General features: G+C 62.3%; 2 protein-coding genes across 7 annotated transcripts; both read right to left on the bottom strand.

The window, feature by feature from the left end:
- Nucleotides 1-32: 32 nt before the first annotated feature.
- Nucleotides 33-8032, bottom strand: PRC1 (protein regulator of cytokinesis 1). 3 transcript variants are annotated; one of them, XM_059823602.1, is made up of 14 exons: nt 8022-8032; nt 7657-7789; nt 7129-7251; nt 6529-6762; nt 6276-6446; nt 5861-6010; nt 5443-5590; nt 5157-5293; nt 4770-4865; nt 4464-4610; nt 3931-4041; nt 3501-3635; nt 2867-3043; nt 33-1427 (listed from the first exon to the last, which is right to left on the bottom strand). In XM_059823602.1, the coding sequence occupies exons 1-14, from the start codon at nt 8030-8032 to the stop codon at nt 1350-1352; spliced, it is 1851 nt and encodes a 616-aa protein (XP_059679585.1). In that variant the 3' UTR covers nt 33-1349. The 3 variants fall into 3 exon arrangements, with proteins under 3 accessions (XP_059679585.1, XP_059679582.1, XP_059679586.1); XM_059823599.1 differs by having other exon boundaries at nt 2867-3052; nt 3525-3635; XM_059823603.1 differs by having other exon boundaries at nt 3525-3635.
- Nucleotides 8033-8605: 573 nt separating this feature from the next.
- Nucleotides 8606-16498, bottom strand: VPS33B (VPS33B late endosome and lysosome associated). 4 transcript variants are annotated; one of them, XM_059823931.1, is made up of 23 exons: nt 16403-16498; nt 16063-16143; nt 15928-15989; nt 15641-15690; nt 15227-15294; nt 14951-14996; nt 14494-14588; nt 13979-14083; nt 13369-13465; nt 13040-13117; nt 12655-12728; nt 12152-12238; nt 11976-12066; nt 11652-11726; nt 11233-11297; nt 11078-11132; nt 10944-10990; nt 10520-10652; nt 10116-10189; nt 9444-9545; nt 9178-9253; nt 8989-9105; nt 8606-8706 (listed from the first exon to the last, which is right to left on the bottom strand). In XM_059823931.1, exons 1-23 carry the CDS (start codon nt 16496-16498, stop codon nt 8627-8629), a joined length of 1854 nt encoding a protein of 617 aa, XP_059679914.1. In that variant the 3' UTR covers nt 8606-8626. The 4 variants fall into 4 exon arrangements, with proteins under 4 accessions (XP_059679914.1, XP_059679915.1, XP_059679913.1 ...); XM_059823932.1 differs by having other exon boundaries at nt 15928-15986; XM_059823930.1 differs by having other exon boundaries at nt 8989-9253.
- Nucleotides 16499-16711: the final 213 nt, after the last annotated feature.

Here is a 16711-nt window from a genome sequence, read left to right as displayed (position 1 = left end):
TGTGGTTGTGCTTTGTGTTGCGTACACAGGACGGTCCCAGCTTCGCCCACCCTCTCTGGAGCCAGTCCCCGTTTAAAGCCGTGTCTGACCCTCCTCCTCAGCTGCGAGGCCACACCAGGGCGGGCTTTGGTCACCGCACAGACACACAAACAGCAACGGCTATATACACATATACGTATTATTCCCATGAACAGTATATACAGAGTTACAGAGCAAGGGGACAGAACCTGGAGAATAAATAACAGCAAGTGGGGGACTGTAGTGATAACAAGGTGCAAATTAGTCATGATCAGGGACAGACATATACATACAGAGCTTCGTTAACAAAGGTGCAAACAGCCCCCCCAAGCCGTGCCCAGGGCTGTGTCGTACCGCCAAAGCGCTGTGCTCGCTGTCCTCTGCCAGAGTGAAGGGCAAGGGAGGGCAGCAGGCAGCGCTGGACAGTGAAGAGCAGGTCCTGGGAGTAGGACAAGCTACCCCCCTTCCCAAAGGCAGGGAGGAAGGCCTTGTCCCACTGTAGCTCGCTTCCTTGCTAGTAACGTGTGCTCAGGCACTCCCTGCTGCAGGCTCTGCCCCTCCACGCGTCAGGGATGGGGCAGGGGGAGCAGCAGGGTGGAAGTTGTACGGCCATCAGGGCTCCAGGAGGATGCCCGGTTAGGTTTGCCTCCTGTGAAATGCCCTGCTGCTCCCTCCAAGGGACCCCAGCCCCACTGCTCCCCCCCAGCCTCGCAGCTGGTGTGGGAGAGACGAGACCCTCGGCGCTGGGCCCAGCCTGGAGCAGGGGTGAGCCCAGTGCTCCAGGGTCAAGCAAATCCTGCTAAGGGAACCTCAGCTAAAGCAAGCACCCACTAAAACAAGCCTGCTGTGGTACTGAGAAAGGAAGATGCTGATGGACAATAGCTACAGAAATGGAGGGGAAAAAAGCCTGCGACAAAAGGCACTGAGGCCAGCTCTCTAAAATAGGTCCTGTCTGTCCCAGAGCATGCTCAGCAAGGCAGAGCCTCTGCAACTGAGCACCGATGCTCAACCCCAGCCCGCCAGGCTGCAGCAGAAGCCAGCGCCCACCACTGCGCTACCCTAACACAACCACGTACTCAAATCTTTAATCACAAACATTTGTAAGAATTCCCCAAATAAAAGCAAGTTTTTAAAAGTGTCCCTTTCACACCCTACCCTGGCAGGCACCCCCCTGCCCCACAGAAAGCCAGGCTGGCCGGAGTAACCTAGGACCCAGGTAACAGTTAACCCTACAGCACGGGACGCTTTAGGCATGGGGGGAGCTGCGTAACGCTCTGCCGGAGCAGCGACTCACTACAACTACGAGCGGCTGGAGCCTGGCAGGCAGGGCCTCAGCAGAAGGCATTGGTGGTGGTGGAGTTCAGGACGCGGGAGCTACTGTCAGACCTGGAAGCCTTTGAAAGTTCGCGCTGTGGAAACAAGAAGCAGGAGATGGGGATGAGGGGACAGAGGGGGCAGCTGCGCAGAGAGCAGCAGGGACAGAGCAGTTGCTTTGTGGGAAAGCAGGAATGGCTCCAGGCCAGCAAGGAGGGCAGAGCAGACTGCTCCTGCTTGTTTGTTTGGGCTTCCCACCCCTCTTGCTTCAGAAGAGGGCAGGGAAGCGTTAGCATCAAGTAGCTGAGAAAGAACTCGGAGCCTGTGATCCTCCCAGAAGGAGAAGTACCTGTTGCCCAAAGAGCCCCAAGCTGGGAACCACATCCCTCCCTCCTGCAGCTGGCAGGGAGCGGGCTCTGTCCTGGGAAGCACTCTGCCAGATCAGTGGAAAGCAAACAGGCTGTCCCTCAGCAAAGGGAAGCAGGACAGGGACAGCCATGCCCAGCTGCTGGAGGAAGGGAACACTTAGCAGCAATCTGCCTCCACCACAACCCAGCACCCTCCCTGCCCCGAGGCTGTGCACAAGCTGGGGGGAGCACAGCCCGGCTGCAGGGAAATCCTCAGCACAGCGCCGGGGCACGCAGGGCACTCCACACAGGCTCAGCCGCCACAAGGAAGGGATGCTCGTGGCTGTCTAGTGTCAGAAGACGGTCAACGCTTGGGGTCAGCCCATCCTAATGGAAGGGCAGAGGGCACTAAGCGACCTCCAGCCAGCCAGCCCCATCCACCAGCAGAAAGCACCTTCTTCGGCAGCTGGGGCAGCGCCCCGGCCTTTGCTCACCCAGCACACCGCAGGGAGAGCGGCGGAAAACAGAAAACGTGGGACAGATGCCACGGTCCCGTTGCACGCTCAGCTCAGGGGGGAGAGCAAGCAGAGTCCCACGTGAGCGCGCACCTGATGAGTCCACACAGGCAGCAGGAAAAGGCTTCCCCCACCTGGGGGGGTCGGGAGACCCTCCCTCCCCTCTCCCACTAACCGGGTTAGGACAGCGAGAGCGCTGCTGCTGCCAGCTGCCCAGGCCACCACACTGCAGCTCCCGGAGAGGCTGGGGAGCGTCACCACCCCCAGGACACACTGCATCAAGTGACAGACCCACCTCGGGAGAGCGCTGCATCACTGCAGCGGGGCTGTTCCAGGGGGCCTGGGCCACGTACGGCTTTGCCCCTGAGCGGGCCCAGGAGGTGCCCCCAACATCAGGGTTTCTCTTGTGTTTGTGTCTGTTCCCCCCTTGGGCTGCTCAGGGCCTCTGTGTGACGTGAGCAGTGCTTGGCCTCAGCCATCAAACTTCAATTTTAAGTTCTAGCTGTAGAGCCAACAGATCTGCTGCCGCGGGCACTGGCAGGAACAGCTGCTCTGCGCAGGGAACACCAGGAGGGCTGTGCAGAGCTAAGCCCTTTGGGGTGCTCTGGGAGGGGGGAGCACACCCCCTGTGCCACCCAGCGAGGGGAGGTGGGTTTAGAAGAGGTGAATTACCGCAAACTCAGAATAGGTGCTGGCAACAGAATTAACGCTGTGGTTACGCTGGGCAGGGGCTGTGGGGGTGCACCCACCGCTCAGGGTGGTTCCGTTCAGCTGGGACATGTTCTCCTTGTTCCGCTCCCTGTGTCCAGGACGGAGTGGCTTTGCAGCTGCACGGCTGGGGGTCCGAGCCTGGCCAAACTACGGGAAAAAGTGACAGTCAGACAGGACACAAGAATCAAGTGGAGCTAGGAGAGCTGCACTAGCTTTGCTGCCTGTCGCTCTGTGGTGCCAGAGTAGTTTCAAGCTCCAGGAGCCCTCCAGGGTCTAGGGCCCAATTCTGATCCTGGAAACATACAGCACCACACCCATGTTTTGAAGGTTCTCCGAGCTGAAGGCTCAGCACAGAGGAACAGACCTATGCTAGAAATCTGGGCTGGAGGAAGCTTTTCTGAATGCTACGACTACCCTCCTCCTCCCTCAGGTCCCAGAAACACCCTGCCAGGATCGCAGCAGCCCAACACAGCAGGCTACAGACAAACAGGGGCTTTTGCACCCCAGGAGCTTGGCAGGGAAGGCAGCGATGCACAGCATGACACAGCAGTCGGAACTCGCCCACCTCCTTCTTCCCCAACCTACCCTGCTGGACAGGACTCCCTAGAAAGCTCCTTACCTTCCCTCCGGAAGGTGGCAACCGAGATGTTGGCGAGTGGTAGATGGTTCCCCCAAAAGCTGAACGAACAGTGCTGTTGGGTGTGGCGCTGGAGATTGTAGTGCCATTGAGCTGAGGGGAAAAGCAGAACACACGTCACACGGGGAGGCAGCCAGGGGCTGCACGGAGCCTTCTGCCTCAAGCACCACAGGGTAACAAGCCTGATTGTCCCCAGGGAGAACAGAGGTGCCCATGGCCTGGGCCCTCTCCCTGCTTCCAGTGCGGTGCCACAGCACCCTGAACCCTCGACGCATCTTTGCATGGGACCAAGGCCAGCCCAAGACAAGGCAGGGCTCTAGCCTAACAACCACGCTCAGCTCCCAGCAGGGTCCCAGCACATCTACACTGCTTCACACAGACAGTTTACCTTCCTTACTTTGCCAGGCGTGTGGGGGCCGAGCACCCGCCGCTTGATGGGTGTCCGCGGGGTGCTTCCGTACATCATCTCCGTCTCAATCTGGCGGCTTTTCTTCAGGTGCTGTGTGAGACATCTGCACTTACAAACGCAAGCAGAGGAGCAGTGCAGAGCCAGTTGCACAGAGCTGCGGAGCACCTGCTTGCTACTTGCTGCCAGGGGAAGGGCAATGCCCTGCAGACAGCCTATGGCACAGCTACGCAACAGGTATTTCAAAGATTGATGGTCATCCAGAGCCAAACTGCAGTTCTGGCACAGCTGGGGCCAAGAATGGGGCTCAACATGCACAGACATCAATAGCAATGGACACCAGTCCTACTGTCAAAGAAAGGTGACTGCATGCAGAACCTCTTCCAGGCAGAGAGAGAGAAGACAGAGAGCCCCGGGCAGCAGCTGGTGGGGTGGCTGGGGCAGCTCCCCCCACCCATTCAACACAGCAGAGGCTCCTCCAGGCCAGGAGGCAGCACGCTCAGCTTCACACTCACCCGCTCCTGTTTCTCTTTCTCTTTCTCCATACGGTACAGCTGCCACTGCTCCGTGACATACTCCATGAACTGCTGCCCCTTCACCAGGAAAGGCCCCTCATGCTCCTGTTCCCAGGCCTGGACCCTGATCTCCAGCTCCTCCTGCAGCTGATGAGGACACAAGGGCAGTGTAGAGAGGTCCTCCTGAATGTGGGCAACTCCACACCCAAAGAGCCAGCAAAGGATATCTAAGTGCTGCGCCTCTCCTTGGTCAGCGCTACACAGGCCTATCTAGGCCTACTGCATCTTCTCCAGGGCTGAACCTACCTTGGAAAGCGTCTTCTGCAGCTTTGCTCGCTGCTTCTCTTCTTTCAGCAGATTCCCCCCACGGTTGGCGAAGCGACTGGGGTCAGTTGCTTTCCTCTAGTACAGAAGGGAGGTCAGGAGACAGCCAAACACACAGCCCAGTCTCACAGCCCAACATACACCCCACAGGATGCAGACCCTGAAGGGAGACATCCCTGCTGCGCAGTCCCCCATCACAAACCATACCAGCGCTCTAGATACAGCACCCCATCCCCTCACCGACCCACTGTGGTTTCCTAGTGCCTCCCAGGTCTTTCCCAACAGCACTTTGCACATGGGATCAGAAGCGTGCACTGTCCGGTGACCTAGCGCTGAGCCAGGCAGAGCATGTTCCTGCATGGACAATACCTCCAGCTCCAGGAACAGCTTCCAGTTCTCCTCCCATTTCTGGACAGCCTCAAACAGATCTTTGTGCGTTTCATAGTAGCTCTTCATCTTCCCCACCTCGGCATCGTGGAGCTCGAGCAGGGTCTCCGTATAGTCCTCTAGAGAGGATACAACAGCACATTCAGGATGCAACCGGGATCCCCACGCCTCTGCGAGCTGAGGGCAGCCCTTCTCGGCAGCCGGCCTGCCAGCAGGCAGCCTGCAGCTCCCACAGGGGAGTCAGTGAGCAAGAAGAGCCAGCACCCACCATCGTAATAGGGGCTGAAGCCTTCCCTCTGCTCCTGACTGTAGAAGCATTTGTCCCAGTAGTCAGCCAGCTCTGTCCGGATTGCCTGAATCACAGATTTCATGTTCTGCAGCTTCAGCTCCTCCAGACGGTCCACTTCCAACTGCAGCTGCAAACAAGAGGAGAGCACAGACTCAGAGAAGGCAGCATGAGAAGGAGCAGAAAAGGATTTATCTTCTGCATAAGCCACTTTCTAAGATGAGGTAGTCGCCAGCACCAACTCCCAGCTCTTCCACCTACAAGAGCAGGGTTTGGCCTGCTCACCTCACACTTGACTGCAGGAAGCAGCTCCTTCACTCTGGCTGAGCAAACAGGAGTGTGAAACCCAGAGCTGCTGCTCCCCAGCCCTCCCTCTCCAAGGGCACAGGATGGTCCTTACAGCTCTCCTGGTTTTGGCTCTAGACCCAGTCACATGCACGGCAGAAGACTCTCTCTCCTCCCCAGGAACCTGCAGCCTTTCCCAAAGTGCAACGATTCTGGAGCGCAGCTCTGTGCATACAGCTTCGTTCAGGGATCGCCGGGCTTCCAGCTACAGGAGGGAGAGCACAGGGTCAGTGCCAGCGCAGCCTGGCCCCGAAGGATGCGAGTAGGCCATTTGCACCTAGCAAAGCCACTCGCTCATCTTCCAAGATCTCTTTGCAAGAACTCTCAAAAGGATCTTCCAGCACACAGGCTTGCTGGAAACCGAGCAGTCGTTCTTTACATCGCAATGCCAACTGCTGCCAGGACCCATCAACAGCCTCCACAGCCCCATAAATTGCAGCAAGCAACACTGCCTCAGTGTGCCAACATACCTGCTGCAGCAGATTCTGGAGGGCAGCAATATTGTCCTCAGACAAACAGAAGGCTTCCTCGTCCTCGCACACCACATCCCGCTCAAAGCTTGTGTCTGGAGTGTGGTCCAACTCCTCCATGAGGAGGATGATTTGCCGTTTGCTGCTGACAAACTCTTCTCGCCTTTGCTCCTGGAGGTGATGGGCAGCATTAGAAACCAGCGAGCACCTTGTGTGCCACCCTTGGCGAGATCCTCACCCCCTCTCCGCTTACCTTCTCAGCGGTCAGGGAGGCCAAGTGGCGCCTGTAGCGATCCAGGTCCTCCAGGCTGGGCACGGCATTGCTGTCGATGCAGAACGGGGTTGTGCAGAGGATGTCGCACAAGTCTCGATCTTGTTCTTGCAGGGTTTTCAGCTCCTGCTTCCTGTCCCTTTTCTGCTTTAACATCACTTCCACACGAGTGCGCAAATTCTTCTCCATCTGCAGAATGGTACTTTCTTCCTCTGCCTAGAAGATTCCAAAAATCAGCTCTCTTCTCCACAACTCTCGCAGACCTGACTCGCATACTTAAGGATTCTTTAACGAAGACCTGGGACACAAGCCCTAGTTCCGAGCAAGATATCCCCCAAGAAGGGACAAACGCAGCAGCAACACACAAAATGAGATGCTGCAAAACACCCAACCTCCTCACAACCATCTCTCAGCACCTGACCCGTGAGAAGCCACAAAGCCTTCAGCTCTACCAAGCATCAGGAAAAGTGGTTTTGGACAGGCGTTTGCTTTGCAAGCTCCAGCCTTGCCAAGACACTCAGGCAGAGACTAGGCAGAAGACTGTTGCCAACAGGATCCTAGGAGTGAAAAGCACTACCTTACCTCAAAGGGGTCCAGCTGGAGCTCCCTGCAGAGGGTGTCAAGCTCCTTCCGACACAGAGCAATGCTTTTCAAGAGACGCTCCTTCAGGTTCTCCTCCTCTGCAACCATCATGTCCAGGAGACTCTGCGGCACGGGCGTGGTTAGAGAGGTGGGACGCAGGGACGGAGAGCGAGAAGGGAAGACGCAGTGAGGCTGGGCAGGCCAGTGTGACCACAGCTAGAGAACTACCACTGGGGCCAAGGGAAGAAAGGGCCAGAAGAAGGGGCAGGCAGCACGGGGTGCCCAGCAGGACCAGGCAGCGTGGGTGAGGGCAGAGGCGCAGTGATATCCCCGGGTGCTCCCGAACCAAGCAGGGACTGCCAGGTGCTCCCACCAGACCTGGCTGGCCCTGCACTCGCGGCCTGGCCCGGGGGCCTCGGGAGAGCGCTTCTGGGCGAGCTCAGGCCGAGCTGCCCTGGCGCCGGGCCAGGGGCGGCTCTCGCGTCAGCCGCCAGCCCAGCAGCGAGCGACTGCGGGCCCCCCCCTCACCTTGATGTGCTTCTTGACAACGTCGGTGCGCTCCAGGCGCTGCTCCTCGGGGATGCCGATCTCCTCCCAGATGTCCCGCAGTGCCGCCATGGCTCGGTTCAGGCACGACACGGCCTCGGCCGCCAGCACCTCACTGAAGACACCGGGGCCCGGCGGCCATCAGCAGCCGCCAGACGGGCACCGGGGCCGGGGCCGGGGCCGGGGCCGGGGCCGGGGCCGGGGCCGGGGCGATCCCATCCCATCCCATCCCATCCCATCCCATCCCCTCCCCTCCCCTCCCCTCCCCTCCCCTCCCCTCCCCTCCCCTCCCCTCCCCTCCCCGGTGCCCGCCGCTGCCCGCCACCCGGGTCGCCGCCGCCCCGCACCTCTTCCTCATGGCGGTCGCTCCGTCTGCGCCCACCGCTCGCTCCGCCGATTCAAACTCGCCTCCCGGACGCGCTCATTGGCTGCCGCCAGCAACAGCGTCACCACGGGCCCCGCCCACAACCGCCACTCGGGCCGCGCCCTCTCCGTCAGCCGCGTCTTCCTACCCGCCGCTGTCGAGGCCGGTCCCGCCCCAAGCCGGCCGCCAGCCAATGGCAGGGAAAAGCCTTGGGGGCTTCTAACCAATCACAAGCGAGACCGGCACCGCCGCGTCGTCAGACTTAACGGCACTCCGCCGCGAGGCGCGGGGCGCGCGCTCAGTTTTTGACAGCAACCACGTGACTCCGCGCGGGCGCCCCCCACCCCACCCCGGGCGGCGCCTGAGCGCCACTGCGCATGCGCCCTGTCGGCAGCGACGGGGGGCGAGGCGCGGCCCCCGCCCCGCTCCCACATCGCCCCCGGGGAGCGCCCCCGCCAGGGCCCGCGGCCCCCCGCCCGCCCCCCCGCCGAGCCGGAGCCGGAGCCAGATCCGTGCCGAGAGAGAGATGTTTATTGCACGGGAGCGCAGGGGGCGGCAGGGACCCCCCCGGCCAGGCCCAGCCTGGCCTCACGCCTTGGCCTCGATCATGGCCTCCATCATCCGGGCGCTGTTGGTGATGGCCGTGGTCAGGAAGATGAACTTGCACCCTGGGGGAGAGGCCCCGCCAGTGCCCCGCCAGGCCCGGCCGTGCCACGGGGCAGAGCCGCCGCTCCCGGCCGGGTTCCCAGCCCGGGGCAGGGCTGTTCCCCAGGAGCACTGACCGGGAGGGCCCACGGATTTCACCACCCCCTTCCACGCGGGCTTTAGCCACCGCTGACGCGGAGCACAGCCACCGCTGGGCTTTACGCCGTGACCACGGGAGTCCCGCGAGCTCCTGCCCGCTTCCTGCCCCTCGGCAGGTGCCATCCCCCCACCGCCGCAGCTCCTACCTCTCTCCTTCCCCAGGAACCGAAGAGCAGCGATTTCGGAGAAGGTGCAGCCCCCCAGGAAGACGGCGAGGACAACACGCTGGGACTCCCAGGCGGGATTGTCCTCCACGGCACTGTCTAGAGGGGGCAGAGCGCTGTTGGACCCACCAGCCCCAGGCCCACCCACCCCCAGCCCGGCGCTGCCGCTACCTGAGACGGAAAACTCATTGCCATTGAGCAGCCGCACAACCTCCTCCAGGCCCAGCCAGCCCCGGCGCTCCAGCACCTGAGGGACGAGGCGGGGGTCAGGATCAGGCCCAGCAGGGCTGGGCACAGCTCAGTGGAGGGAGGCACCAACCAGCAGACGAACACTCCCAGCCCCAGCCCCAGGCAGAGGCACCCCTACCGGAGCCCCCAGAAGGAGGCTGGGGTTTGGGGGGACATATGCGGTGCTCCCCAGCAGCATGCGGCCTCACCTGCTCGATGATCTTGCAGCTCAGGGGGACATAGGCTCCGCTGAAAACATAAGCCATGTCCCGAGGCATTTTCAGGTCGTACTCTCCATCCACCCTGGGGATCTGCAGAGACGTGCGATACTTGGGGTATGGGACCAGCCTGCTCAGGGCTTCCCCAGCCCCCTCAGAGGTGCAGGCAGGTGAGGAGGTACAGACGCCCAGAGCAAGCCTGTGCCCCACCTCCTGCCCCACTGCCCCAGGGCCAGGACCAGCAAACACACAGCCCCGGCAGGCTGTGTATCAGAGTGCCAGGGACGGAAATGTCACCTCTCCGCCGCCCCAGGACCGAGGCCACAGACCTATGCCCCCAGTGCCAGGCAGCTGCAGGCAGCCAGCGCTGATCCTGGAGCAGGGCCCGTAGTGTTCACAGCGGGCGAAGCAAGCCCCAGCCCCTGCCTGGCCACCGCGCCAGTGGGGCCCAGTGTCAGGGCAGACCAGGAAGCCCACAGTGACCCCCTGTCCAGGGGAGAAGGCCCTCCGCTGCCTGGAGCGGCAGCTCTGTCCCTGTGAGGTGCGTGTCTCTGGGGGTGCTGAGCCTGCAGAGCTGGGCACGGGCGCAGACTGACCAGAGCTCTTCTGGGTATAGTGGGTATGTGGGCAGAGTGGCAGGCCGGCAGCCCCACGAGGACGTACCAAGCCCAGCTTCTTGCTTATGGCTCGAAAATTGCTCTTCCTGGCCAAAGAATTAAATGCATCAGTGATCTTTCCTGGAAAAGAAAACGAGAAGCAGCTCAGAGCCTCTGGATTAATCACAGCCCTGGCAGCTGCAGGCTGAGCAGAGGGATGCACAGAGCTCCTGGCTCTAGAAGAGAGCTAGCAGCGGTGCCTGCCAGCCCTGCTGCCCCCATGGGCAGAGCCCGCCGTCCTGTCTATAGCACCATCTCTAGGGACATGCTCTGTGCCAGCAGCATCCGCGTTTGCCCCATGCTTTCAGCCAGCTCTGAGGCAGCAGCTCCCGACGGGGCAGGTCTCTGCCCCGGGGCTCCCCACAGCCCAGGCTCCCAGGGACTTGCGGGGCAGAGAGGGCTGGCTCTCACCTGCAGCCCGGTCTGTCACCAGCTTGCTGACTTTGCTCTCCACAGCAGTCAGGGTCTCTCCAGCTGACTGCTCGGTCAGCAGCCCAATGCGTTTGAGGTTGTGGAAGGTCAGCAAGTTCTCAGGCCCGTAGCTCTGGAGAAGGGGGCAGCCGGATCAGCACGGAGCCCCAGCTGCGAGCATGGGAAGGTGGCAGGGTGCCACCTCCATGGGGAGGCTGCTTAGAGCAACCCTGCAGGCAAAGGGCAGGGGCAGGCAGAGCTCAGAGCTTGTGCGGAGCCCTGGAGGCAGGGGTTGTCCTGCGGAGACAGCCGGAGCATCCCCAGGGAGCGCGGCTGCCCAGCGCCTCCTGACGAGCCGCAGCAGGGAGGGGAAGCCCAGCCTGACGCAACACTTCCTCTGCTGTGAGCCCCCAGACGCACTCACCTGCAGGTACTGGGTTTTCAGGGAGCGGTAGTCTTTGGGGACGAGACCTGCGGGGAGCACCAGGGTGAGCTCTGCGCCAAGGCTGGAGGGCCCCAGTGCCGCCGCTCCCTGCTCAGTGCAGCCAGACACCTCACCGTTCTCTGTGATGGACAGGAGGCACATCAGGCGTAGGCTCTCGATGGGGGACACCTGCGTGGGAGCAGGAGGTGAGCTGCCTGCAGCCCCCACGTCCCCTCAGTGGGATGGGGCAACCAGAGCAGCCCATCCCTCCAGCTCAGCATGATCTCACCTGCCGGTCAATGTGCTCCTCTATGAAGCTGGTGCTCTCACGGATGTCGAAGCCCTCCAGCAGAGCTGTGGCGGGGAAAGAGGCAGCGTCACTTTGCCCAACCCCAGGGCTCTCACTAGCTAACTGAGCTGGAGTCTGGGCTCAGCCTCCCTCCCTGAGCCCCGGGGAACGGGGCAGGCTTGCGATGCTGTGCCTCTCACCCCACCATGCACCACCATCCCTCTGAGGATGTGGCTTGACCCTATTTGGGATCTCAAGACCCACCCCAATACAAACGGTCTGGAAGGACTATGGTCACGCAGGGGACACCCAGGTGTGAGGCTGCCCAGGGCCTGGGGCAAGTGGGTCAGAGCAGAGGGTGAGAGAGTGAGGATTGGGATGGGGGTAGCAACATACGTGGGACAGGGAACAGTACTCACAATGTTCAGCCTTGATCATCTCCTGGAAGTCCTGCTTGGTTTTCTTTTTCATGATGGACTCACAGGCACCAATATCTGCTCAGCCAAGACAGACGGCCACTTTGGAGGAGTAACAGGCTCTGCATATAGCTCATTCCCCCAGCCCCACTATGGACACTTGCACAAACTAACAGCCTCTGCTACCCTGCCCGCTGCTCGGATCGTTTGCCCCTCCTGGGGACTAGCAGGGCCCTTCAGCCCTCGCTGCTTTCCCCAGGGAGCCCATGCACCCGCTGCAGCGGCTGAAGGCCTCTCCCTCCCTGCCATCCCAGCCCCAGCTCCTACGCAGGCTCAGCAGGCGATGCTCTTGCTTTAGTCCCTTCAGTTCCTGGGAGACAAAGTTCTTCATCTGCTTGATGTCCATGCCGCGGCGCCGCTGCAGAAGAAAGAGCATCCGGGGAGGTGACACGGCTGCGGATGGACAGCATCGCAGGCATCCCACACACCGGGGTGATACTCACGTCATATTGTGCCTGCAGGTTACGTGACTTCTGGCTCAGGAAGCCGAACACACTGGAGAAGTGCTCGTTCCGAATCTGGCTGAAGACCTGCAGAGAGCACTGCAGCAGTCGGTGCTGGGCCCCACGCTCCCCTGTGCCAGCACAGGGCCCGGCCAGCCACAGCCCCCAGCACCGCAGCGCCTGGAGCTGACACTTGCCAGCAGCCTGAACAGCAGCAAGACAAGGTGGTATCCCCGCCGGGGAGGTCAGTGCCCCAAAATTCCAACTGGCCAGCATGACACACCCCTGCACACAGGGACTCTGCTGACTACAGGAGCTGAGCTGTGTCCGCAGACCATATTTCTCCGGTCGCTGTACCCTGACCAATCCCAAGCTACACTCTGAGGCCCAGCAGCACCCAGCCACCCCCTGCTCAGGCTTAAGGGAGGAAATGCCCCACTCAGCCACCGTGGCACGGAGCACAGGGGTACCCACTTCCCCCGAGGCATGTGAGCAGGACTCACTTTGTCCTGGGCATTGAGCAGCACCTTAATACTCTTGTCAGAAGAGGTGACATCTGGCCCAAAATCCACGCTCCCTGCAGAGAAGGATGAAGAGCTGCTTTGTCCCAGCACCAGCAACATCCTGGTACATGCTGGCCCTGCTGCAAAAGGCAGCAGAGACAGGTGATGCCCACCCAGCTGCTCGGTCAGACCAAGGGCTGTCCTCGTGGACAGCTTCCAGCAGCACCCCTCACCGGGACCATCCCTATGGGGAACAGCTTTGGCTGCAGCACGCGGGCCCTGGGTCTGACAACGCCAAGCACAAACCCCAGAGACTCTCCTACGTGACTCTCCCTACGTGGGTGCGGAGTCCCGCCCCGCCACATCACCTGCCCCGGTGACCTACCACACTTGATGCGGAAGGTGTCATCCACCAGCCCCTCGTACACCACCTGGGAGCACAGCGCTGTCACATAGTCCATGTCTGCAACAAGAGACGGTGCCCAGGCTGCCTTCCCGCTCCTCGCACCTTCCCTGCCTGCCCTCACTGCCCGCCACAGCCCTGCCCAGCCTCGACTGCTGCAGCCAGATGCCCTGCACCTCCTGCTGCTCCCTGCAGCCCACACAGGCTCTCTGTGCCTCACTCGCCGGGAGATCCTTCTCCAGGTGAGCTGCCAGCCCAAACTGCTCCTCCTTGGCCAGCTCTCACCCGCTGCCCCCCTCACTCCAGCCTACCTCTGTCCATGAGGAAGACGTTGCCAATCTCGGGCTTCCTGCCCTGGCCTTCGCCCTCGCTCTCCTCCTCCAGCTCCCGCCACAGCTCATAGCTCATCTGTGATGGACAGCGTGCCAGAGCCCAGGGGAGCCGCCCCAGGCTCCCACCAAGGGCCGCAGCTTGCCCAGCACCAGCCCCTCACACAGGGTGGTGTGAGGCCGCAGCTTGCCCAGCACCAGCCCCTCACACCACGCCGCTGTGGTGCGCCAGCCAGGACACAGACCAAGGTGGCCCACAGGGACAACTGGCTGCAGCGAGCCTGGGGCTCACTGACTCAGGCTGGGCACAAACGCTTCCCCCTCCAGGGCACAGGGTGGTCCGCAACACCCCAAAGAGCAGCAGACGCTGCCGTGGCTCCCCCTGCCCAACCTCGGCATGCGCTCTGCTGGTGGGAAGACGCAGGACGGAAACCTGCCGAGCCCCCTGGGAAGAGGCAGCAGTGCGGTGCCACTTCTACGGCGACACAATGCCACACGGCTGATGGGGTTTGATTCCCTGCGAGCCGTACCCTTTATGGGGACCAGAGAGGCTTCCCCACACACCGGCTGAGCCCGGCAGCATGGACCGTACCTTGGCACACCTGCCAATCCCGTAGACCTTGCCAAAAGGTCCATACAGGGAGTTCAGTAACTGCAGGGCTCGAGCGACGGAGTTGATCCAGCGGTGATCTCCCTCCTGCAGGGACCACGAGACGTCAGGGAGTGAGTCTGGGCAGGCTGGCTGGGAAACGACTGCCACGTCGGGGGACTCGGCTGGAGATGGACTGGGGGTGGAGTCAGCCCTGGGCTTGGCGCTTCCAGGAGGGACGTGCACAATAACGTGCCGGGATGCCCCGAAGCTGCTTGGGGGGGAGCAGAGGAGGGGCCAGCACAGGGGGCTGTGTGTGGAGGAGAGGAGGCATCACAGCCCGTCAGAGCAGCCGCCCCCAGCAAAAGACAAGGGCCTGCAGCAAGGGCTGAGGGGACTGATCAGGACGTCACACCTCAGCTCTCTGAACAACGCTCTTCTGTCCCAGGCCCAACAGACGAGCAAGGGAAAGGCTGCCACCCCACAGAGCAGCGTCCCGACAGCATCGTCCCACTAACCAAGAAGTAGTCGCGAAAGAACTCGGGCAGCTCCATGCTGATGATGTCTTCGTCCAGGGGGAGCAGGTAGAAGGACCATTCATCACAGGTGACATCTGAGTTTGGGACAGGGAAACGTGACAGTTACCCAGCCCTCGGCAGAAACAGCCCCAAGAATCACAACAGCTCTGCAAACAGTGGTGTGGGGAGCAGAGAGATGGGGCCTTTCCGCAGGGATTTGTGGCAGGACCCTCTCTCCTCCCAGAAGACGGGGGAGAGGCGCCGATGTTGCAGCGTGCACACGTCTGCCTGCAGGCAGGCAGCCAGGCTTGCGGGAACCTGCAGTTCCTGCCCACACTCCTGTCCCTGCCAGCACAGGGATCCCAGTACCGGGATTCAACTGGGATTCTGCAGCATCAAAGCTACCGCGAGCCAGCCCTCAGGGAGGGGAAGGGGCAGGCACCACAGCCCTGCTTACCACCAAAGACTCCCTCTTCCTCCAGCACCATCTCGCAAGCATAAAACTGGAAGAGAAGGGGAGACCCTCAGGGCCCATCCAGGCTCCGAGCGTGCAGAAAAGATCTGGCGGTGGAGGGGACCAGCTCATTCCCAGGCACCACAACATTTTGTTTTAATTAAACATTTCTGGGTTAGAAACTAAGAACTTTTTGTGTCCATAGAACGGGTGGAAGGCAGAAGGCCAAGCAGACACAGAGCGATGGGGTAAGTGGCAGCAGAGCACTGTCAGACTGACCTTTTGGGGGCTGAAGATAATCTTGTACTTCCTGCTCCTCCCTGACATCTTGTCAGCATTGACAATATCTGTGGACAAAAACCACGCAGACTCTGTGGACGAAGGCTGCCCACCCCCCTGAACCAGCACAGCTCCTCTTGTCCAATGAGGTCCAGGGTCCTACATCTTACAGGACCCAAACCACCTTGGGCAGAGAGCAAAACCTAGATGCGGGGCCTGTCTGCCGAGGCTGTGGCCTCGCTGAAGGCCCTTCTCAAGCCCACTTGGCACCGGTAGCCCAGAGCAGTGACCCCAGCCCAGGCAGCATGGGATGCTCCCCACGAGGCTGCTGCAGCCCAAGCCTCAGCACGGGGCTGAGGCGTTACCCCCCGACAGCAGGCGACAGACAACTGCCCGTCGGCCGCTCGTACTCACCAGCGATGTACCTCATTGTCTTGATCCGCGGCCGGACGAGGAAGCAGAACCTGCCATGACAGAGCGATGGAGGGGAGTGAGAGGCCCCTTGTGCCCGGCCCTTCCTCGGCCCCTCTCCCTCAGCAGCTCTGTCCTGGCACCCATCCGGCCCAGCAGAGCCAAATCCCGAGCTGGCAGCTGGAGGAGGCACCTGCCCCCCCACCTCTCGCCGCCTGCTCCACGAATCCCTCCGGCCCGGCCGCAGGCCAGGCGGGGCAGCCCCAGTGCCGCAGCGGCGGGGGACTCACTGGTCGCTGGTGCTGAGGGCCGGCCGGCTCTCCACCTTGTACAGCTTGTCCACCTCGTGCTGCTGCGGGGAGAGGCCGGGCTGTGGGTGGGCAGCGTGGGCAGCGGGCGGCCGCCCCCCTCGCCCCCCGCGGTACCTTCAGGATGGAGACGTTGGCGATGCGGTCCAGGGGGCTCATCAGGTCGGCCTCGATGAACAGGTCCTTCTTCCCGGGGAGCTGAGGGCAGGCGGGGCGTGGGGCCGGCGCCCCACCGGCCGTCCCCCGGGTCCGACCCCGAGTGCCCCGGGAGCTGCTCCCCGCGGCCGAGCCCCCTCCCTGCCGGTCCCGGGGCCCTCCCGGGCCGACCCCGGTCCCGGCGCCCTCCCAACGCCCGCCCCTAGTGCGGGATCCCCGCGGGGCCCGGGGCCGGCCTCCCGCCCGCCCGCCGCCCCCCTGCCCCCGGACCGCCCCCGCCGGACGCCGCCCCGGCCCGGACCTGCTCCAGCAGGTAGATGAGCTGGTCCCGCGCCAGCCGCTTCAGGATACCGAAGTCGGGCGGCTCGGGCACGTCGCGGCGGCCGGCGAAGGCCATGGCGGGGCGGCGGGGAGCCCGGAACGCCCGAACGCGGCCGCGGCCCCGCCGGAACCCCGCGGCGGAAGTGCCCGGCGCCATAGCAACGCGGGGAGGCGGGACGCTCAGCTCTGCGCACGTTTATTGGCCGCCGCGCCCCGCCCGCGGTTCCCGGCCCTCCCGGCGGTCCCAGGCCCCGGCGGCCCCGGTCCCGGCGGTCCCAGGGCCGGGCCG

Source organism: Gavia stellata, chromosome 13 (assembly GCF_030936135.1).
Source record: "Gavia stellata isolate bGavSte3 chromosome 13, bGavSte3.hap2, whole genome shotgun sequence".
Lineage (NCBI taxonomy): Eukaryota > Metazoa > Chordata > Aves > Gaviiformes > Gaviidae > Gavia > Gavia stellata.
This window is presented reverse-complemented; position numbering and strand designations above follow the sequence as displayed.

Coding starts and splice junctions, on each gene's coding strand:
- PRC1 (XM_059823602.1), bottom strand. Junction 5,294..5,442: donor CTTCAGCCCCTATTACGATG/GTGGGTGCTGGC, acceptor TATCCTCTCTAG/AGGACTATACGGAGACCCTG. Junction 3,044..3,500: donor GGAGCTTTCTAGGGAGTCCT/GTCCAGCAGGGT, acceptor TAGTTTGGCCAG/GCTCGGACCCCCAGCCGTGC.
- VPS33B (XM_059823930.1), bottom strand. CDS start 16,498: ATGGCCTTCGCCGGCCGCCGCGACGTGCCCGAGCCGCCCGACTTCGGT. Junction 10,190..10,519: donor GGTGACAGACCGGGCTGCAG/GTGAGAGCCAGC, acceptor TTTCTTTTCCAG/GAAAGATCACTGATGCATTT. Junction 9,546..10,115: donor TAAGCAAGAAGCTGGGCTTG/GTACGTCCTCGT, acceptor ACGTCTCTGCAG/ATCCCCAGGGTGGATGGAGA.